The sequence below is a fragment of the Elephas maximus genome, chromosome 21, assembly GCF_024166365.1.
Source record: "Elephas maximus indicus isolate mEleMax1 chromosome 21, mEleMax1 primary haplotype, whole genome shotgun sequence".
NCBI lineage: Eukaryota > Metazoa > Chordata > Mammalia > Proboscidea > Elephantidae > Elephas > Elephas maximus.
In genome coordinates, this window is record NC_064839.1 from 65,263,477 (window position 1) to 65,288,025 (window position 24,549).

The 24,549-nt window shown below is 36.4% G+C and overlaps 1 protein-coding gene across 10 annotated transcripts in view; it reads right to left on the bottom strand.

Annotated features, from left to right (window-relative positions):
• Window positions 1-4,351: 4,351 nt before the first annotated feature.
• Window positions 4,352-24,549, bottom strand: part of NEK1 (NIMA related kinase 1) — a 194,023-nt gene continuing 173,825 nt past the window's right edge. For 3 of the 10 annotated variants that reach the window (XM_049864817.1, XM_049864807.1, XM_049864809.1), the window contains 5 exons: window positions 17,454-17,605; window positions 13,947-14,155; window positions 12,793-12,923; window positions 12,496-12,628; window positions 5,641-6,302 (listed from right to left, as the gene is read on the bottom strand). In XM_049864817.1, the coding sequence (XP_049720774.1) occupies window positions 6,199-6,302; window positions 12,496-12,628; window positions 12,793-12,923; window positions 13,947-14,155; window positions 17,454-17,605 (729 nt within the window). In that variant the 3' untranslated portion in view covers window positions 5,641-6,198. Of the gene's footprint in view, window positions 5,619-5,640; window positions 6,347-12,495; window positions 12,629-12,792; window positions 12,924-13,946; window positions 14,156-17,453; window positions 17,606-24,549 lie in introns of those variants that run through there. The other 7 variants (XM_049864810.1, XM_049864814.1, XM_049864812.1 and 4 more) reach the window with 5 other exon arrangements.

Sequence of the window (24,549 nt, forward strand, 5' to 3'; positions counted from 1 at the left end):
TTTTTAATTAATATTCATAAGGTACATGAGTCTGTAGTTCACTTTCCTTAAAACCCTGTTCTTGGTTTGGGGAACAATAGTACTGTACTTACAGAATAAGTTGGAAAATGCCCCCTCCACTGTCTATTTTGGAACAGCCTGTGTAGAATTGCTATTATTTCTCCCAGAAATGTTTGGTAGAATTCATCATTAAAGCCATCTCGGCCCAAAAGTTTGTCTATGAATGGTTTTTAACTATAAGTTCAATTTCTAGACTATATATATAGAGCTATTCAGATTTTTCTTTCTTCTTGAGTGAGCTTTGGTAGTTTTTGTCTCCCAGGAAATTTGTCCAATTTTCCTAAGTTGTCAAATATATTGACATATTTGCTCATAATATTCCTTATTATTCATCTAATGTGCCCTAATTCATGATATTTCTAACTTATGCCTTCCCTATTTTTCAGTCTAAGGAATTCAGAGTTTTCTTGAACTTCTCAAAAAAACAGGTTTTGATTTTTTTTTTTTTTTTTTTTTTTACTGTTTTATTGATATCTGTGCCTATTTTATCATTTCCTCTTTTCTTACTCTGGGCTTAATTTCCTCATCTTTTTTCCAGGTATTTGTAAGGCAGATGTTTAAATCATTGGATTGCTTCTTTTATAGGACTTTAATGGTATAAATTTCATTCTAAGCTCTAAGCCACATCCCACAATGTAGATATATCGTTTTCATTTTCATTCGGTTCAAAATATTTTCTAATTTTGGCTGTGATTTCTTCTTTGATCCATAAGTTATTCTATGTCTAAGTTTCCAAATATTTGTGGATAGTCTAGAATTCCTTTTTTAAAAAAATTTTGATTTCTTATTTAACTCCATTGTGGTCAGAAAACATACTCCGTATGATTTGAATCCTTTAACATTTGATATATTCCTATCATTCAAAATATGGCCTATCCTGGTAAATGAAGCATTTGTGCACCTGAAAACAATGTATTCTGTTGTTTTCACTGGGGTGTTTTATAAATGTCAACTGGCTCTCATTCACTACTGTTTTCTTCTGTGTAGCTAATCCACTGTTACAGATGTAGTTTTTCATCCTTATAATTTCTATTATCTCTATCTATCTGGAGTCCCTGGGTAGTGCAAGCAGTTAAGTGCTCAACTACTAGCTGAAAGATTGGCAGTTTGAACCCATTCAGAGGTGCCTTGGAAGACAGTCCTGGTGATTTGCTTTGGAAAAGTCACAGCCATGAAAACCCTATGGAACAGTTCTACTCTGCACACAAGGGGTTGCCGTAAGTCACGATTGATTGGACGGCAACGTCTGCGTGTGTGTGTGTATAAAACTGCCATGCCTCTTCTCTTCTTCATACTCACACTTTCTTCTTCCTTTTTAAATGTATGAAGTATATTTATAATAGCTGTTTTGATATCCTTGACTACTAATTACATTATTTCTATAATTTCTGCATTGTTAACATTAATAGATTTCCTGTCAAATATAAATCACATTTCCCTGCTTCTCTGAATGCCTAGTCATTTTTGACTGGGTGCCAGGTATTGTGAATTTTACTTGGTTGAGTGCTGACATTTTGGGAATTTCTTTAAGTATTTTTGAGCTTTGTTAAGTTCTTAGAAAAGACAATGATCCTTTCAAAGCTTGTTTTTAAGCTTTGTTAAGCAGGGTCACAATAACCTTTATCTAAGGATAATTTGGCCCCACTACTTAGGCAAAGCCTTTATGTACTCTGTGCCCTAGATGCTAGATCTTTCCACTCAGGCTGGTGAAAATACAAGCTATTCCTGGCCATGTGCTATATTCAGGGATTATTGCACCTGCTCTTTTCTAGTTGTTCTTTCCCCAATGCTTGGGTAGTTTTCTCACATGATGCACTGCCCATTATTTGGCTGAAGAAGACACGAGAGATCTACAGATCTCTGAAGCTGTCTTGTACAGATCTCTCCTTTCTGGTACTCTGCTCTGTGAATTCTAGCTGCTTTCACCTCCTTGTGCTATTTCTGTGCAGTAAGTTTGGACAGTTGAAACACATTTTTGGTAGGCATATAACCCTGGGATGATAGTTATTTTCTTTCTGCCCATTGAGGCTATGATTACAATGGCTTCTGGCTTCCATTACCACTGCTAAAAGCCAGCTGTTAGTCCTTCTCACATCCCCTTTGAAGATAACATGCCTTTTTATCTTTGACTCTTTTAAGATTTTTTTTTTTTGTCTTTGATTGCCCACAGTTACACTTTGAAGAAAGTAGGTGTGCATTTCTTTTATTTTTCTTGAGGTTCACTAGGCTTCTTCAATCTTGTGTTTTCTAAAAGTTTTGAAAAATTCTCATCCTTTATCCCCTCAAGTGACTTTACCCCATTCTTTCTTTTCCTTCTGGAACTCCAATGAAACACACATTAGACCTTCTAACTGATTCTATGCCTCTTACCTTCTCTTCAGTATTTCCCGTCTATTTCTCTCTCTGTGCTACATTATGGATGATTTCTTCAGTTCTTTAATTCTCTCTTTTACTGCATGCGATTTGCTGCCAAGCATGTCCACTGAGTTTAAAAAATTGAGTTATTGTGTTTTTCATGTATATGGATGCTACTGGTTCTTCTTCATATCTACCATATCACTTTTCAGATTTTTTCTCTCTACAAATATTTCCAAGTTTGCTGATCATTTTTTAACACAGTAAACATAATTGTTTTCTCTCTCTGAGAATTCCAGTATCTAAAGCCTGTGTGGGTCCTGTCACTGCTATCTTCTAATCATATTGTCTTGATTTCTTGTGTACTATTTATCTTTGACTCCATGTCCAGCATTTCTCTTGAAAATTTATGTATGGGTGATTTTCAAGACACAGAATAAATGTGCCCTCCTTTAGCAAGGCAGTGACATGGCTTCTGCTAAGTTCATGGAGCACTACCAGTTGAAGTTCACCTCAAATTATGTTCAGTCCTGAAGTTCCCTGGCCCACGGCGGTTACGGGTGCTCAAGGTACAAAACCACTTGAGGGTTTGTCTGTGGCCACAACTTCTCAGGGATTTTTTTTACCCTTCAACAGTTTGAGTTGGAGCTCAGTTTTAGTTCTGGTTCTCCTTTATTGTGAGGATGTAACCTTTTGAGTTCTCACCTTAATATAGGTTTTCCTCAACTTCAACAGGCCCTTGGCCTGCACTCTATTTGTCCTATGAGCACAAATGTGAGGTATTGGAAATGCTCTCAGGTCAAAAGTGGCTTTCTTCCTCTTCAATATTCCACTTATCTCTCTAGGCTGAGGCCTTCTCCACAGTTTTGGCATTGTAGTTAATGATCTTTTTACCTCTTCAGTGTTTTTAACATTTATGTATATATAAGTATATATATAAAACACACAGTCTTGAAAGATCCCTCATCAATGTGATAAGGGGTAGAGTATGTGTTAATTTATGAGGGGAAAATAACTTTATCCAGCATTTTTAGATTATTTTCAACTGGGAGTCTAATTAGACTAATTAGAGTTAAGCAGAATAGTCCCAGAAATAGAAAACAGGTAATTAAAATAGTCCCAGAAATAGAAAAATCTCTCTAGAATTCTTAATGCATTAATGCAAAATGTACTTTTTCCTGCTGAATCTACTCTTTCACTCTCTAGAAGAGAAAAATTCTAAGAAGTATATGTAACTAATAGCACTGTATAAATACCTGGAAACTGGTCTAACCCTGGCCCTTTACACAAGTGACTTAGTTCATGTTACAACTCACTGTTCTTGTCTGTTAAATGGGGGATAAGACTACATTATTCCGATAGCTCTTTCTAGCTCTAACTTTCTATGACTCTATAGTTGTTTCCATACTTCATCTCCAACATTTATAACAGACCTTGTTGAATGATAATAGCCCTTTCCCTCACTGGCATAGACAACTTTTCTATAACGACACTCCAGAACCACTCACTACAAATTGACTGGAAATGGCACAAATCCTATTTGCCATCCCTATTACAGTATATATGACATTTTTGGAAATACGGCTAAAATAGTTTTCTACTGTGTTATACCTTTATCTGCTTTTCTAATGGCTGTAATTTTTAAAATGGAAATTAGGACTCCATTTTAATTTATAAATTAACATAAAAAAAGATCATTCCCAGCATTCAGGATTGTAGAGAGCTAAAGTGCAGAATTCAAATATTTTTCCATTAGGAAAAAAACACTAAAATAATCAGCTATAGAACAACATTGTATTAGGAGGACAGAAAGAGGGTCTTAATCAATATACTACAGAATAGGCAAAAAAAGATTCCCAGCTCTGTAAAAGCACTGAGGCAAGCATCTACTGAGAATAGTGCCAATAAATAAAAGACAATCAATAGTTATACTTCAGATAGATAATAAAAATTTTAATAGTAATATCATAAAATAAACAAATATATAAAAATCAAGTATTTAGTTTTGGTTGTTAGAAATAATATATGTAACCACTTCAACATAGTACTGATAATGCTGCAAGGTATGATTTTATTTTTTCAAATTCGAGATTGTGCCAACCTGGCTGCTTGGTGCTTGGAGGTTCAGAAATTCAGCTCTCATCACTAAAATCATCTGGACTTGAGACGTGTCTAATGAAACCACGTACTACTTGGACTACTGCGACGGAAGCTGCGTGGCCATCATCTTCACGACCTAGCTCCTCTCACCATACGTAAACGAGGCAAACATTCTCCCTTTTGGGATACTACTTACTAAAACTGTCACCGTTGTCAAAATAAAAATGATTTCTTTCTCCTTTTTAACTTCATAGTGTCCTTGAAGCACATGCATGAAATGAAGTTAAAAACCAAAGGGGCAACTTTATGCCACATGCTTGGTCAATGTTAAAATTAAAGGACTAATTTTTGGATATAATATTCCTGGTTCTGGTCCTTAAAGAGAAAGAGAAGTAATTTACCAACTTTTTAAATATCAGGATATATAGTTTTATGATTCTTTCATAAACAAATCTTTCAATGATTTCTAAGGCTGTTTCCATAGCCTGTTTGCACTGAGCTAGTTTAGGAGATACGCTGGTTTAAAAAGGACTGATTGTATAAATTTTAAGACTTAAAATTCCATCCTCAAAATTGTAAAGATTTAAATAGAGCCCTTGACAAGGTTATTTAATGCAGACTTGCTGGCCAGGATGAAAACACGGACTAGACGGAAAAAAGGTCATGGTTAAATCCTTAAATGAAAATCATTGAGGCAGGTCTTTTATGACACAGGCAACTCTTTCAACTTAAAGACATTTGCTGAAAGTCAAGATGACCTTACAGCATGATAAATCTTCTTTAAAATCATTAAGTCCATTTCTGGGTCAGCGTTTCTTAAGCTTTGGTTGGATGATTTAACAAAGCGCATATTCTATAGGAGGTAACTATAGAGCTCACTGAACAAAATAAAACATAAAATACTACATTCTTAATTGAAAAAGGCATGTTTCTCCATCTTTTTCATGCAAACAGCATGCCTGTGTTAAATCTGAATATACCTTAGATATAAATAATTGCTACATTTCCCACTGAAGCTTGTTATTGTGGTAAGTTGAATTCGAATGCTTTCATACAGGTGAGGCTTAAGGAGTATTTTCTGAGAGAGCATTATTCATCATTATCTGCAGAAAAAAAAGGAAAAAAGTTAAATCGTTTCATTTCAAATCAAATTGTATTTTTTCATTCTTTTTCACACTAAAGGAAAAGAGTTTTAATGTAGTTGTTTTATAGTTTATTGTTGCCATTATGAATATACATAGCAAAACACACGCCAATTCAACGGTTTCTACATGTACAATTCAGTGGCACTGATTACGTTCTGAGTTGTGTAACCATCCTCTCCCTCCTTTTCCGAGTTTGTCCTCCCCATTAACATAAAATCACTGCTTCCTAAGGTTCATGTTTAATCTGTCAAGTTGCTTTTGTCAATTTGATCCCACATAGTTCTTAAAAGAGCATAATGCTCTAGGCAGACATTCTTTAAGTTAAACTATTGTTTGGTTTTAAGAAGACTTCAGGAGATTTTTTTGGTTTCAGTTTAATGTAGTTTTAAATGTAGATTATACAACAATAATACATGATCATTGTAAAAGATTTAGACAATACAAAAATGTATAAAGAAAAATAAAAACCACCCATAAGCTAAATGCCAGTACCCAGTTGCTGTTGAGTTGAATCTGACTCATGGCGACCCGAAGTGTGTCAGAACAGAACCGTGTTCCAAAGGGTTTTCAGTGGCTGAATTTTCTGAAGTAGATTGCCAGGCCTTTCTTCCGAGGCACCTCTGGGTAGACTTGAAACTCCAGCTGTAGCAGCCAAGCATATTAACCATTTGCACCACCCAGGCACTCTAAACCAAGTATAACCAATGTTGATTTTATATAAATCTTCTCAGATGGCTTTTCCATGTATACACAAATACACACATAGTCTTAAAAATCAAACCAAAATGCTGCTTTGAGACATGGGTAATTTCCCTTTAAAAAACATAATGGAAAAATGGATAGATAAGTGATAGAGCAAGATTATAAAATGTAAATTGCAGAATCCCAGTTGTGGGTATATGGGTAACTGTAAGAATTCTTTAGAATTTTATACATGATAAAAATTTTAAAACAACAAGTTGAAAAAAATAGATCATGGATATATTCCATGCCAGAGCTCTGGTGATGTAGCGGTTAAGAGCTCGGCTGCTAACCAAAAGGCTGGCAGTCCACATCCATGAGCTGCTCTACAGGAAACTCTATGGGTCAGTTCTACTCTGTACTATAAGGTTGCTATGAGTCGAAATCAACTTGATGACAATGGATTTGGTTTTTTGTTTTATATTCCATGCCAATTTCAATGGGTGCATAGTATTCTATTATATGGTATGGCATAATTAAATTAAATTTACCATTCTCCTGTTCATAGGCAATTTGATTATTTCTAATTTTTTTTACTCTAGAAAACACTGAATGAATTAAATAGCCTGCTTAATTTCATCTTATATAACAAGCCCTCTCTTCCATACTCTAGCAAAAGTGATCTTTCATTAAAATTCAAGTGTCACCTCAAGTCACTGTACTGCTTCAACTCCTTCACTAGCTCCCCAAACGCAGGATAGAGCCCGTGCTCCTTAATATGAACTGCAGAGCCCTTTATCATCTGCCTTTAAATATTTCAGCATTATGTACTTTCATTTCCTGTCTTCCCCAACTGCCCCCATCATTTACGCTTTAGGAACACCAAACTGCTTATAGTTCCCCTACGGCAACATTTTGCTTCCCTCTATGTTTAAGTAGGGGCCCTGGTGGCGCAGTGGTTAAGAGGTTGGCTGCTAACCAAAAGGTCGGCAGTTCAAATCCACCAGCTGCTCCTTGGAAACCCTATGGGGTAGTTCTACTCTGTCCTGTAGGGTCACTATGAGTTGGAATCGACTTGACAGTGAGGTTTTTTTTTTTTTTTTATGTGTAAGTAGATACATTGAGTTTGGGCAAATTTCCATTCATCTTTCAAAATTCAACTCAGGTGTCCTCTCCCCTAGGAAGACTTTCACGCCCAGCTTTCCCTTTCCAATATAGCGGGATCATTACTTTATGTGATTTACATATATTTTATTGCTTCCACTGCTACACTTACCAGATTGTGCTATAATTTACCGATTTTTTACAATTACAAAATGTTTCAAATATTCAGGAAAATACAGAGAATAATATAATGAACACATATATACCTAATACCTAGAATTAATAAAAATAAAATTTTACCATATTGTTTTAAAACTACAGCTAGAAATTACTCTTCACAACCTTATTGTGCTTTCTTCATCCCTGGGGGCACTTTCAGTATCTTGAAATTGATGTGTATCCTACCCTCCCATGACTTTTTACTTTTACTATCTATATACATATATAAACAAACCTTTTGTTTTAGACATTATACAAATGGTATCACATAATACTTATTCAACTCATCATATTTGTGGGGCTGACCCATATTGAAAGTAGGAAATTTAGTTCATTCATTTGAACTGCCATACAAAGTGTATCTACATAAACACAGCACAATATTCTATCTGAGATGAACGTGGAGGGAAAAGCATGTCTTTCCTTCTAAAGACTGCAATCTTGGGCTGGCAAGGTCAGGTTCTCCATGAGGACCTGCTGGTCTCTGCCATTCGACCACTGACCACTGTTACACCCACAGCCTCCTGGTGGAGGAATCTGTTCTAAACAATATGAAAGAGGTTACAGACTTTACGGGCCCCACTTGACTTCTGACTCTGCGTAGCGCCTAGCCACGGAGTAAGCTGCATTAACTTCACCCGCAGCGGCACTTACTGATGCTTCTACCCAGCATGCACTGTAGCAGTATCAGGAGGGGGAGCAGCTGAGACAGTCTTTTGAGAACTCAAAGAGTTCGAATGAAGTAAACCAGAAATGAGTTTTAGATAACCTTCTTTTTAACTTGTACCTTACTGACTTGATACCTCTTCTAGGTGAATCAGATAGAATTGTACCCACCTTCTCCCTTTATTACACCCCCCATCCTGCCAACATGGAGAATAAAAGGATGTAACCATCATATGCAGATGACACGGTTTTATTACTACCTCCTAGATGTGAACTTAGCTCTGGGGTCTAATTACTTCCGACAAGGACTTCAAAACAGTTACTCTAAATTTAGTCATTGTCCAGCATTTAACTGTCTTATGATTAACAACTGCAAGAAAGTAAGCTAACTTATTCAGATAAGCCAATATACATTTTAAAACCAGTTTACTTAGTGGGTGTAATATTAAGTTATAAAGTTTTAGAGGCTTTACAAAAAATTTTTTTAAAAAAGGTTGCCAGGGTGGAAATTTTTTACTTGCTTTTTTTTTTTTTTTTTACATTATTTCTAAGTTACAGGAATTAGTGCCAGGCTCTATGATACAGAACTTTGTGGCCCTCATCTCCTTTTCATTTGCATGCCAGAGAAAATTTGATATTGCTTCTTGAGGGGTATATTAGCCTAGCCTGATCCCTGGCCCTGTGGAGGGGGAATGCTTTCTATGCAGGCATGCGTCTTTTTGAAGCCACTCAGCTGTCAAAAGAGGGTATCAATTCTACCTTGTGGCTCAGCTGATTGTTATAGTTTTCCATTTAGGGGTGATACATTATAAAAGCTCTCCAGATACTTGTCAAGCAAAACTGGACCTCAAACACAGTGTTGCTTAATACTTATGAAAAGCTCAACTGCAACAATCCTAATGGAGAACTGCCTGAAGGATTAACGGTCGAACAGAATTGGTTTGATACTCTCCACAGATTTACTTCAATGCAGCCATTCTCTGGCCCCGTGCCAACAGCTTACACTGTGCTATATTATGAGAAACAGCTCCGTGGAACCCAAATACTACAAAAATTACTGGGGATATTTTTCATTCCATTACATACTGCTTTGTAAAACAGTCCAAAATCTCAATGAAATCAGGAATCCATAAATTCTAGATAATGTTTAACTTTTATATTTTCATTTTGATAATAATTTAATCTTTTAATATTTATAAAAATAAAACATGGTTTACAGTAATAATTCACAACCAAGGCTTTAGTTTCTCAGTGGAGTCTATGGGCACCTGGATTGTTAGGGTCTGAAAAAAACCTCCCCCTTAAAAGGATCCATATGTTATTCAAGTGTAAGGTATATTTTATTATAGCGCCTTCTTTGTAAGGATCATGAGAAATTCTGCCCTTTGATTTCAATATCAAAATAGTTATCCTTCTGAGCAACTAATATGTTTCATCTCGTGAACAGTATGATTCATGTAATTAATTAGGTTTCCTGCTTTGCTAGAAGGACCAGTGCCAAATCTGTGACCTACTTTGCGCAGTTGTAGAAACCCTTTGAACAAGAACTTTGTATTCTTACTCCATTCCTGGCTTCGTATTACGTTGCTTGTTCACATTTGCCCAATATATTGACTTCTCCCAAACACATGCTTTTAACTTACAAGGTAGAATGTAAATAAATCTCGAGAAAATTTATATTGCTAAAATTAAGCACCAGCATATTTTATAGTCTATGAATCCTACCTCTAAAGTAACAGGATTATTTGACAAATGTTCCAGAAATAAATTCTTGTTCAATATATTCAGTAGCAGTTTATAAATTCATTTAAAAAATTAGGTTTATTACTTCACTGTGAAATACTTTAAAACAAAAAGACCACATATGATTTATCCTGATTATCTGTTAAACTTGGTTTCAAGTAACTTTAAGCTATAGAAAGAAATATTACACCCCCCTAAAATTAAATGCTTTCAGAGCAAAGACCTGTATCAAAAAGGGCAATCAAAAGAGCATGTGAGGACAACTCCAAAAGAGAAGCTTCCAAATATTTTGTTTAATGGATCATTTTCATTACATTAAACCTATAGCTCTACTTTGAAGATGCTAATACCTATTTGGATATATAAGTCCTGACATTTTTTTCCCCCAGTGTGGGGGTATTTTATACTCCTTAACACTTTTTCTACAGAAAAGAGTGACCTTAAGTTTCTATTAACAGTAACCACCATACGGATGAAATACTATTCTGTTTTCACCTGTTTATTTGTGATAACCTTAAGTACTAACGGGGATAAAGAAAACCACAAAGAAGAACGCAGAACTAATTAATATGAAGGAGGACTGGCTTATCATCAATCAAATCTTTACTAATGACTAACTCTTTCTTGATAGTTAGTGCTCTGCTAAGGTAAGAAGAATAGTGATAAAAGTGCAGTGGTGTTTGAATCTATGAGACAAAAATACTTACTATTCCTGAAGATTTATTTTTGATTTAACAATAACTATTAGATTTTTTAAACAAGACTTTTACTGTCATTAAAGCAATTCACGAAAATTTTTTGCTGAGCTTTATGACCAATGTAATTAAGTCTATATAACGATGAAGTTACTCCCAAAACAAAAAATTTAAATTTGATTTTAGCACACTTACTTTTTCATGAGTCAAAATTATCAGACATTTTTGTAAAAAGCCTGGCTCTGAAATAGCGGCACTAAATAACAACTTTCTATTCCCGTGGACGCTAAACCCCGGTACTTGTCGTTTCGTGCCTACACGCATCTATAGTTTCACAACCAATCTTCTTATTTCCAGTCTCTCTACTCTCCGAACCCGAAAATTGCTGCCAGATTCAACTTGATAAAGCACCTCTTTAACCACATCAGTTTTTTCAGTTCAAAAACTCTTACTGATTTTCTCTCTGCACTTCCAGCACTTTGCAGTGCCTAATCCCACAAACGAACTCACAACAAGAAGCTTCGATGTGGTCAATTTAATCCTCCTAATACACACTGGAGGAACCCTGGTGGCGCAGTGGTTAAAGAGCTTGGCTGCTAACTGAAACGTCAGCGGTTCGAACTCGCCAGCCAGTTTGAACCCACCAGCCACTCTGTGGGAGAAAGATGTGGCCGTCTGCTTCCTAAATATTACAGCTTGGAAACCCTGGGGGGCGATTCTACTCTGTCCTCTGAGGTCACTATGAGTCAGAATCGACTCGACGGCAACAGGTTTGGTTTCTTTTTTTTTTTAATACACATTGGTTACCGGTTCATTCTGTTTTTCCCATACAGTTATGCCCCCTACATTTCTTTCTATTTTTTCATGGGTCAACATCCCCTTCTCTAGTTCCTACCATATTTAAACTATTTTAGGATGAGCACTTTTATATAGTTTTACCCTTTAATTGTTTCATGTATTTATGTCTCATTTCCCCAAGGAAACTGTCAACAACATGTAAGCTAAGACTGTCTTTTAATGCCCATAGTAATGAAGTGCTAGGCGCCCAAGAGGTTCTGAATAAATACTTTAAGGAACAATCACAGTACATGACATGGGGGATCAGTGCTTTATTTTGTAGCAAAGGAAACTGAAACTTAAAGAGAAAACAAGTCACTAATGTCACGTAACTAGTTTGTTGCAGAGTCAGGGCTGTAACTGGCCTCTTGATTCTGTGTTTAGTGCTCCTGACTAAATTTAAGAAGAAAAACAATTTTTAATTTCAGTAACTTAATAAAACTCAAACATATTTTGGGTGATTCTATAGGTAAATATTTTCCCAATATAAAAAAAAGTTCACATTCAAACTCACTATAGATGAATCCCACTCACCCTGAATGGAAGAGACACACATTTAGGAGAGGTTTTACACATTGCTGCAGGGTACGTGTCTAAAAAGTATAATGCTGCATCCTTGGTAAGAATTATTCAAATTTCTAAAATTGTTCTAATTTCTGTCCAATAAGGATTCTTTAAAAAAAAAATCTTATTTGTTACTTATAAATTAAATAAAAAACGTTGACTTAAAGGATTTAAGTAATGCTAGTAAAAATGTATGACAGAGTTAATGTTATATCCCTTCGAAGTGCTAGATACGGTTCCAATACAGGTTTTACCACAATTCACGTTTTGTCACCTTGCTTTTCTCACATTTATTTAAAATGTAAAGGTATCTGAGGAATTCCTACCTTCCTGATAGGCTCCATCTGCCATGACTAAATGAAGAATCTTGGCATAGAGATGCTGATGTTCATTTCCCAGAAGGTTTTGTACTATTGTTGAACAAATTTCAATGTTTTCATCTTCGTCTTCATGAATAGCCTATACCAAATTTCCAAATACAAATATTTGAATTTTAACTTTTCTAATTGGCAACTTGACTTATTATTTATATATAAGTTTACTGACCAGTAAAGATCAACATCTCACTAGACCTCAAGGAGAGTGCATTTTAAAAGTAAATGTTTTAACTGACATTTACTTACCTTTACTTTCTCATAAACCTCAAAGAACTTTTCAAAGCCTATTTCCTGCTCCAGGTGAAGTCTCAGCTCCTCCAAATGATTAAAGACACTATCATATTCACATTCACTAGTAATCTCACCATCGCTGTTATCTAAAAACATAAAAATAAATGAAATGGAGATATTTTACGATTAAAAAATAAGACTGGCTAAAATAATTTTACCCGAATAGGTTAAAATTCTCTGGTAAGTGAATAAATTGCCAATAAAGGAGACTACTTTCAATATAAACAGTTTTTTGTTTCTATAAATATTTCATTTATTTCAAAGTATATATAAATCTGCCTTAAGGAGAATGTTACTTTGGAAGTCTTATAGACAGAAACAGTAAATCAAGTTAGAATAGAAACATTCCTGGCTATGTCGTCTAATTTAATAAAAACATGGATCTATGTTTGGCTCTGAAGCAATCCATCCTAAGTACTATTTTTAAAAGTTGATATTGCACATGGGCCATAACATAAAAAGCATGCAGAAAGCTGACCACCTAGGATATATATCATAAAATTTTAGGGAAGTACCTATAAAGGTATCATCAATGCCAAATATGTCTTATGTCATGCACATACCCAAGATACTTTGAAAAACTCTAGTCAAAGACAAAACTACTGAGGAATTTTTTTCTTTTCACATTAGCCTTTCTTTCCAAATAAAACTAATACTGTTATTGAAATACTAAAAATTTCTATGCATCTTAGGAGTAATGTTATGAAGAAAAAATTACTTCTAAACCAAGAAAAAATGTCAAGGTGCTGAAAACTACTTTCACTATTAATCTTGCTGATTAACCATGGCATGTGGAAGCTCTTTGTCAAAGAGAGAGTGCTAAGAAAACTAAGTTATAGTATTCCCTACTGGAAAACAAAGACAAGAACGGAAGACAGCTAACAACATAAAAACAATCCAAAAAATAATTTAATGGGAAAGGAATGGAAAAACTGTGTTTACACATTTGTATAAAAACTATCTCTGAATAAAAGGCAGAGACACAGAAGTGTGCCTTGGTTTTTATTAAAAGCTGGAAATGGTTCAGGTTAGATGTCAGAAGAATATACTCTACTTAAAAAATTTGTACAGACTGAAAAGTAAAAAGGTCCACAACTCTAATCACGCACCCGAGTGCCACTCTTCATTCAGGGCACTTTCACTGCTGGGATTGTCATCCTCGTCTGCCAGGTCTGTCCCGTTCGCAGTCTGCTCTACATCACTGGTCTTTAAGACTGACTCTTCCTCCTCACTGTACTCTTCACCAGGCTGTTCCCTAAGTAACTGTTCCATCGAGGCCTGAAGCTCTTGTAAGTCTGTGTCCGTTTCTTCAAACACTCTGGAATTTTAAAAAGTAAACGTCAAGTAAAGTTTTACCTTGATTCTAAAATTTTATTTCAATTCAATATGCATATGTACTCCCTGCTACTGAAAAAAATACTAATAGTTGATAAAAAGAAATCTGAAAACAAAATAAAACAAAACAAAAAACCCGTACATAGTTGTAAACGAAGGAAATGAGGATGAATACAATCAATAAACACAGTCTATGGTACACATTCTGGAACACATAAACCAGAAGATGACTTGCTTAAAATGATCCTGATCTACCAAAGAGAACCACATTATTACTTAATGCTTAAATTTTAAAATGATGGGTCAATATTCTAAGAAGCCAGGCTTAAGAAGTTTTTTCATTTGCTTTCTAAAAACAAATACTCAAAAATTTTTCTCTTACGTAATTTTGAAAGTTCAGCAAAAGACTGGTATGGATGTATAATAGTTGCACACTATACAAAGGATTTTCTCTACCTTTCTGAGAAATGAAAATACACAGGGAATTACATGCTCAGGTTAATGGGAAGATGTAATGAATAAAATGGTCACCAGAAACTTCATTAGCTGCTTATTCTTGAAAATGTCTCTAAAATAGAAAATAAGTAGAATTGCCTGTATAAGCAGAGTATTCTGACCATAATAATCTTAATTGAAGAATCCTGTTTTCAAGGCGTTACTCAAGACATTACAATGTTGGAATGGTCTTATTTACACAAATTATATGTTATACATTTATACAGTACTTTATTAAGCAGTTTTATACTATTATTTAAATTTTATCTATACTAAACTAAACTTACCTTAGAGACACGGAAACTATAAATCAAGTACTTAAAAGATCTGTTCAAGGTTACACGGTCAATACATTGCAAATGCTGGACTGCAGTCTAGGTCTCGTAACCAATTATGTAGTTAACCCAAAAAACACAGTCATCAACTTTTTTTCTCTCGTAATTTGTTTCTTTCTCCTAAAGTGGCATGTAAACGGAAAAGTCTGTAGACTAAAAGTTAATAGTTGAGGTTTTAGATGTATGAAGAGTTCTGAAAGAGATTATGTGCCCTAATTGAGAATTTCATCCCCCAGAAAAGTGGTGCTAAACAGGACAAAAGAGCTGATTAAGTGTATAAGTGATTAAGTTAAAATATAAGTCATACAAATTCTATTATCTTGCAACTTATTCTCCTGACTCTGAATTTTGCCTTCTCAAAAAAAGACTCTCTGCCTTCTCCGTTTATTGCAGAGTATTCTACTTTTATTTCCCCCCAAAGTTTATAAACATTTATCTGAGGGGCTGACGTTGTCAGAGAAAGCAAAGGAGTATTAATATCTAAGGGGGGCATCACTCCCCACAGCTCTCAGAAGTGTTGTTTAAATTTTCTTCCTGGATTCCCCATGAACACAAGAAAGGAATTTTGTGAGAATAATCAAGTGACATGCTGTTATGGTTAAATTGTGTCCCTTCAAAATACGTGTCTTAAATCCTAATCTCTATACCTGTGGTTAAAATCCCATTTAGGTATGGATTGTCTTTGTAATGTTAACGAGGCAGGATTAGTGTAGTACGTACCTTGAGTCAATCTCTTTTGAGCTATTAAAGAGATTAAACAAGTGAGCAGAGCAGAGACGGGAAAAGACTGATGCCAAGCCACATGGAGATCTCCAAAGAGCCAGGTAACAAGGTGAAGAGACAAACACCTTCCCCAGAACCAACAGAGACAGAAAGCCTTCCGTTGGAGCCAGCACCCTGAATTTGGTCTTCTAGCCTCCTAAACTGTGAGAAAATCAATTTCTGTTTGTTAAAGCCACCCACTGTGGATTTCTGATATAGCAGGAGTAGATAACTAAGACACATACAAAACACACACATACATAAACAAATAAAACAACTGGTCTACCTGCTAACCCCCCAGTGCCATGGCTTTGAAATCATATATTGCAGGAAACAGATGTGGAGCTTTCAGGTCATTTTCCTGGGGGAAATGTGAAGTATTAAGTACTTCACAATTCCCCATTGCATCAAGTGGTGCTTCACTATTAAATAATATTATCCTGCCAGAAGAACAAGTTAGTCTTAAAAAAATACAACCAGAATGCTCCTTAGAAGTGAGGATGGCAGGACTTCATCTTGGTTAGTTTGGGCACTTGTGCTGACACTTGGACATTTCTATTTCTTCTGCTGAGTCTCCCACTGTCAGCAGAATTAACATTTTATTTGTGTATTATTTTAATGGTCCAAACCATATGTCATCTAGTGCTGCTGTAACAGAAATGCCGCAACTGGATGACTTTAACAAAGACAAATTTATTCTCTCACAGTCTAGTAAGCTAGAAGTCCAAATTCAGGGCATCAGCGCCAGGGGAAGGTTTTCTCTCTCTGTTGGCTCTGGAGGAAGGTCCTTCCCATCAATCTTCGCGGGAACCGCAGGTCCAAAGGACATGCCTTGCTCCTGGTGCTCCTGTCTTGGTGGTATAAGGTCCCCCTGTCTCTCTGCTTACTTCTCTCTCAGGAGAGAGATTGGCTTAAAATACAATCTAATTTTGTAGATCTCATCAACATAACTGCCGCTAATCCATCTCACTAACATCATAGTGATAGAATTTACAACACACAGGAAAATCATATCGGATGATAAAATGGTGAACAATCACACATCACCGGGAATCATGGACCAGCCAAATCGATACACATATTTTGGGGGGACACAATTCAATCCATGACACCACATATACTGTAAATCAGCAGTATCAGGAAAGACCAGTCCCTAGAAAAGGATACCATGTTTAGTAAAGTAGAGGGTCAGTGAAAATAAGGAAAATTCTCAATGAGATGGAGTGACAAACTAGCCTTAACAACGGATTAAAATATATCAAAGATTATGGAGATGGTGCAGGGTTGGGCAGTGTTTCATTCTGTTATACACAGGTTGCCATGAATTGAAACCCACTTGATGGCAACTGACAACAACATTCTGCTAACATTCATCCATGTAACCAATATTTATTATGTACCTTCCACGTGCAAGACAATGTGCTGGACGCTCAGTGATGAACAAGACAGAGAAGATAAATAGGAACTATTTTCTTATATTCCTCAAGGAGTTTAAGCTAATATAATAGAGGCAAATATACTTATCACAATTTGCATGACTGCACTTTAAATAAGTTTTAAGAAGTTAAAAGAGTAAAAAAGTCAGCCACAGATCATTTTTTAAAACTGTCTAGGTAAGTCACCATGTCTAAAACTTATATACGAATTCAGAAAATTTTTAAGTGCATTTATTAATAACATTATGCTCACATGTCTTCAGAATCAGAAGGCTCTTCTTTAATGTGTTCATCTTCAATTTCATCTATTTCAAGATTGTCTTGTCGCATGTCTCCTACAGTGGGAACATCTATCAGTGTTCTGAACAGCTTTGAGAGATCTGGAAGTGAACATGTCCTCAACATCTAAAAAAAAAAAAAATAAGCAGACTTTTTATTAGCAGTAAACCCACTGCCATCAAGTCTATTCCGACTCATAGTAACTCCATAGGGCACAGTAGAACTGCACCATAGTTTCCAAGTAGTGCCTGGTGAATTCAAACTGCCGACCTCTTGGTTAGCAGCCGTGGCACTTAACCACTATATCACCAGAGTTTCCGTTACGAGTAAAGGAATTAGAAAATAAAAATGAGGAGAAAATTATAAAATTAAGGCTAATAATAATTTATATTTTATATATAAAAATCATATACTTAGAACTAGAAGCTTCAGAGGTGACCTGCCCAACGTTAGAACATTAATTCTTCTGAATTTCAGTTATTTTTTCACCAAGAAAACTAAACTTGTGAGTTGGTTATATGCTTGGGTTACAACACACAGAGATTCATTTAAATGGCCTTTAAAAGATGCGGAGAGGTGTTTATTTTAAGAAAACACATGGAATGGAATTTTGAAATCTGTTAGGAATTAGGCCTTGCTAAAAAACCATCCATTCCTTACTTCTCATTACTCATGGCATATACTGTCCTTCTTTCATAATATCTGTTAAGTGTTCCTCTCATTTGCTATGGCCAGCCCTCTCCATATTTTCTTGCCCAAATCCTAGAGTGAGTGAGTTAGAAGTTGGCTAAGCACCATCACATGAAACTGGTGGGCCTTTGTATCCTTTAATCCTAGGAGTTGTGGTCAACATTGTTCAAATCAGAGGCCTGAAATCATTACAAAGAAAAGCCTAGCATTGCTTCCCAGAGCATGGGGCTGTAAGTGGGGTCTTTTCTACTATGACAGAAGGCTGCAAAGACAGGCATTTTGATGTCTGCGCTGAGGATCATTTACAGCAGTGGGGTGAGAAGGAACTCCGCAAACTGAGATGAGAAAAGACAGTGTACGACTGAGTTGTTGACAATGTGAATTTGTGTTGAGTAAGACCAAGAATAATAGGAATAGCCTCTGTCCGACCACTTTTCAACAACTAGAATATTATCAGTAGACAGGGCTATGAAAAAAATGTCTATACATGTAAGTCTCTGGGCAGGGTTAACTCTAAAAGGAATCCTTGAGATTTGGAACATGAATACTAAGGCCTGGATAAGAACCCAACACCAGATGGGGGGACTATGAGGAAAACAATGCTTAGCATATTAATGAAAATTTATATACTTGGCCTTTTTATTGGTACAATCTGTTTTTAAGAATAAAAAAGTATAGGTTTCCATCATTTGAACATAATTTACATATTATAGCACTTGAGAAAAAATGCTTATGAACTACAAGTTGGTGAAGATATACTGCTTGTTAAAGCACTACATAATGGTACTGAAAGTATCTCCTTCTGCTTAATCTCCCACTGTCAGCAGAATTTACCCGTGGCTTATCTAATATTTAAATGGTTCAAACCATGTATATCTTAAACCATTAGTATGCAAAATAAGCACCATGTAACGCCTCTGTCAGTTTGTCGTATTGTGGTGGCTTGCGTATTGCTTTGATGCTGGAAGTGATGCCACTGGTGTTTCAAATACAAGCAGGGTCAGCCATGGGGGAGAGTTTCAGTGAAGCTTCCAGGCTAAGACAGACTAGGAAGAAGGACCTGGTGGCCTACTTCTGAAAAAACTGGCCAGTGAAAACCTTCTGATTAACAGCAGAACGCTGTCTGATGTAGTGCTGGAAGGTGAACCCCTCAGGCTGGAAGGCACTCAAAACATGACTGGGAAAGAGCTGCCTCCTCAAAGTACAGTCACCTTTAATGATGTGGATGGAGTCAAGCTTGCATAATCTTCATTTGCTGATGTGGTACAGCTCAGAGTAAGAAACACCTGCAATTATCCATTAATAATAGGAATGTGCAATGTACGAAGTATGAATCAGAGAAAATGGGAAGTTGTCAAAAATGAAATGGAATACTTCAAGATTGATATCCTAGGCATTAGTAAGCTGAAGTGGACTGGTATTGGCCATTTGGAATCAGATAATCATATGGTCTACTATGCTGGGAATGGACAAATTGAAGATAATGGCTAAGCAGAGATTCTGCATTCAAACGTTTCAGCTCAATGGGTTTGGTTGGGTGGTTGGCTAAAACAGGAACCAAAAGGTGGCCTACACTAACTGAAGTTTAAATGCCAGGACTGCCTTTGTATACTGTAGAAGCAGTTATCCAAAGGCTTAGGGAGACTGAAACATTAAGAGCAGATTTATCACGTTAGACCCATCCCCTATCCCAGCGAGTGCCCAGAGCACACACCTTTCACCACAACTGTGAGAAATAAATTTGTGAGGGGAGCCCCACCATCCTTGAAAAGTGCTGTGATTGCTCTTCTCTGTAGGTCAGATATAAAAGTGGGAGCTGCTACCACTGAACTAGTAATACTAAATGCAATGAGGATGATTAGATTCTGGACTGGCAGTGGCCAACTGTTAGTGCTTAATTGTCAAGAACAAGGGTGTAGTCACCATAATGACCAGCAGAGTCAAAGCAGTAATCAAAATAGCCTGACTTGCAGAGACCTATGTCTCTATATCTCTAGGAGTGAAATAAATGGGAAGTCTACTAAATTTTCACTTCAATATAAACAGAAAAGTCCTAGATTAAAAGAAGTTTAACTTGAATCACAAAAACAGAGGATCATGCCTCCTCAATCAATTCCCAGACTTGAGCCAGCTTACAGACCCACACCATTTGAATGAAGGGAGGGCAGGTCCCCTTGAGGAATGACTCCACTACACTGCCAAAGATTTATACTGTTAATCTTTCTTCCAGTCTTCCTGAAAGGGACCTACAGCCTTTACCAGCGTGACTATGCACTAGGGAAAAGAAAATAAACTTTCCAAAGATTACTGAACACTGTCTCTGAAATGACACTAATCCCAGGAGACCCAAAACATCACTATTGCCCACCACTTAGAGTAAGCGTAAATGGAGATCAGGTGATCAATGGAGTTTTAGCTCAAGTGTATCTCACAGTGGGTCCAGTAAGTCCCCTAACCCATTCTGTGGTGATTTCCCCAGTTCCAGAACACATAATTGGAAGAGACATACTTAGAAACTGGTAGAATCCCCACATTTGTTCCCTGACCTATGGAGTGAGGGCTATTGTGGTAGGAAAAACCAAGTGGAAGTCACTAGAACTGCCCCTACCTAGTAAACTAAAATCAATACTGCAATCTTGGAGGGACTGCAGAGACTAGTGCTACTATCGAGGACTTAAGGCTACAGAGGTGGTGATTTCCACCACATGCCCATTCAACTCACCTATTTGGGCTGTGCAGAAAACACGTGGGTTCTTGGAGAATGACAGTGAATTATCGTAAACTTAATCAGGTAATTCCAACTGCAGCTGCTATTCCAGATATAGTATCATTGCTTGAGCAAATTAATACCATCTCTTGGTACATGGTACATATCTACCCATCTCACAAATGCGTTTTTTTCAATTCCTGTTAGCAAAGACCACCAAGAGCAGTTCATTTTCAGCTGGCAAGGCCAGCAATATACCTTCCCTGGCACACCTCATAGGCATATTAACTCTCCAGCCCTATGCAATAATTTAATCCACAGGGACCCTGACTACCTTTCATTTCCATAAGACATCATACTGGTTCACTACATTGATGACATCATGCTGATTGGACCTAATGAGCAAGAAGTAGCAAGTAGCCTAGACTTATCAGAAGATATTTGCATGCCAGAGAGTGATAAATACACCTGACAAAATTCAGGAGCCTCCCACCTCAGAGAAATTTCTAGGGGTCCAGTAGTGTGGGGCATGTTGTGGAGAAGAAGGGTTGATGAAAACTAATAGGTCTGAGAACGTGAGTGAACCCCAAGCAGGACAAATATGTACACATATCCAAAAGCCTTACCAAAACATATCCTAACTGCATAAAATTGTTAAAAAAAAAAAAAAGTGATAAGGTTTTAAAAGCAGCCAAATGATGATAAAAATGCCCACAAATTTCTTCTCAGAAACAATGCAACCCAAAAGACAAAATAATTCTTTATGTAGTGAAAACACCCTTCTAAAATAAAGATGCAACAAAAACTTTTTCATACGAACAAAAGTTGAAAAAATTAACCACCAGCAGGGTTACATTACAAGAAGTGTTAAAGGAAGTTCTTAAAGTGGAGGGAAAATAATACCAGATGGAAACTTGAATTCTACACAAAGGAATGAAGAATGTCAGAAATGGTAAACATGTAAATATAAAATATATTCTTAATTTTAAGACCAAAGAAGAATTGATGTCTTTGAATTGTGGTGATGGGGAATACCAAATATACCATGGATTGCCAAAACAACGAACAAGTCTGTCCTGGAAGAAGTATGACCAGAATGCTCCTTAGAAGCAAAGATGGTGAGACTACATCTCACATACTTTGGACATGTTATCAGGAGGGATCAGCCCCTGGAGGAGGACATCATGCTTGGTAAAGTAGGGGGTCAGCAAGAAAGAGGAAGACCCTCAATGAGATGGCTGACACAGTGGGTGCAACAACGGGCTTCAGCATAACAACGATTGTGAGGATGGCGCAGGACCAGGCAGTGTTTTGTTCTGTTGTACATAGGGTTACTATGAGTCAGAACTGACTTGACAGCACCTACCAACAACCACAAAAGGTAACTGAATGTTTAAAGCAAAAACAACAAATATGTATTTTGAATTTTATAACATATGTGAAAGTAAACTATAGGACAATAATACCATAAAGAACAGGCAGAAGGGTGGAAATGATTATACTCTTTAAAGTTCTTATGTTACATGTTCAGTGGTATATTATTTGAGGAAAGTCTGTGAGAAGCTAAAGATGTTTCTTGAAAACCAAGAATGACCACTAAATATTTTTTTAAAAAGAGGTACAGCTTATGTCAGGGATTGAATTATATCCCCCCAAAAATGTGTGCATCAATTTGGTTAGGCCACGATTCCCAGTTCTGTGTGGTTGTCCTCCATTTTCTGATTGTAATTTTATGTTGAGAGGTCTAGGGTGGGATTGTAACACCACCCTTACTCAGGTCATCTCCCTGATCCAAGGTAAAGGGAGTTTCCCTGGGTTGTTGCCTGCACCACCTTTTACCTCTCAAGAGACAAAAGGAAAGGGAAGGAAGCAGAGGTTGGGGACCTCATACCACCAAGAAACAGCACCGGGAACAGAGCGTGTCCTTTCGACATAGGGTCCCTGTGCCTGAAAAGCTCCTCAACCAGGGGAAGATTGAGGACAAGGACCTTCCTCCAGAGCCAACAGAGATAGACAGCCTTCCCCTAGAGCCGACGCCCTGAATTTGGACTTGTAACCTACTAGACTGTAAGAAAATAAATTTCTCTTTGTTAAAGCCATCCACATGTGGTATTTCTTTTATGACAGAACTAGATGACTAAGACAGCTTATAAGCAAATAGAAATAAAACCCAGTGCTAAAAGATACTCAATTCAAATGAAGGAAGAATAAGAGTTTAAAAAAAAAAAGGAAAAAGTGATGAAACAAATGGCAAAAGGGTAGATTTAAATGAAATCATATTGATAATTACATTAAACGTAATGGTCTAACTATTTCAATTAAAAGGCAGAGATTGTCAGACTAGGTTTAAAAAAAGGCAAGATCCAATTATATGTTCACTACAAGAAATCTACTTTAAAGTTATAGTTTCAATAAAAGTAAAAGGATATAAAAATACACACAAACACTAAGCATAAGAAAGCTAGAATGACTATATTAAAATCAGACAAAGTAAATTTCAGAACAGTGATAAACAGGTCATTTCATAATGATAAAGAGGTCAATTCACCAAGAAAATATAACAAATCTTAATTAAAAAAAAAAAAATTTTTTTTTTTTTTTAGTAAAAGAGCTTCAAAATACATAAAACAAAGCTGACTGAAAGTAAAAGTAGACAAATTTACAATTATGGCTGGAAATTTTGACACCCCTTTCTTAGTAATTGATAAACAAGTGGTTAAGTGCTCAGCTGCTAACTGAAAGGGTGGCAGTTTGAACCCACTAGCTGCTCCGCTGGCAGTCGGCTTCTATAAAGATTAGTCCTGGAAACCCTATGGAGCAGTTCCACTCTGTCCTGTAGGGTCACTATGAGTCATAACTGACTTGATGTCAATGGGTTTGGTTTGGTTTTAAACACTATCAAACAAAGAGGGACAGATGATTGTGAGAAATGGATCAATTCACCCAGCAGACATAATAATCCTAAATTTGTATTCGCCCAATAACAGAGTTCCAAAACACATGAAACAATAACTGATAGAATTAAAAGAAGGAATAGACAACTCCACAATTAAATCTAAAGATTTCAATCTTTCTCAGGAATTGATAGGACAAGTATGCCAAAACAAACAAAAAACAGTAAAGACAGAGCATACGTGTAAAACAGTATCAACCAGTTTGACTTAACTAACATTTATAGAACACATCACTCAACAAAAGAATACACATCCTTTTCAAAAAAGCTGTCGGAGTAGAATCCAGCAGCCAAGGAGACTAAGGAGTGACTGATGAATTCAGAGAAAAACTAGGAGAGTATGATACAAAGGAAACCAACAGACAGAATGATTTAAAGAGAAAGGTGTCTATCAACTCTGAAGATTAAAAAAGCAAGTAAGGTGACAGAGCAATGGTACAGGTAATTGATGATTCTGATTCTCACAGGAGCAGTTTTAGTGAAGCAGAATGAAGGCCATATTGGAATGTACTGGGAAGTGAATGGAAATGGACCTTGCAAAGACACATTAAAGATGTTTGCTTGTGAAAGGGAGCAGAGAAATGAGTGGTAGAAGAGAGAAGGGCATGTGCTCAAGGGAAGTTTGCTGTTTACAGTGCGGTTTATGAGAATATATATGCTGAGTAAATGATCCACTATAAAGGAGGAAGTTGATGGTACAGATTAGAGTGACGAAAGTAA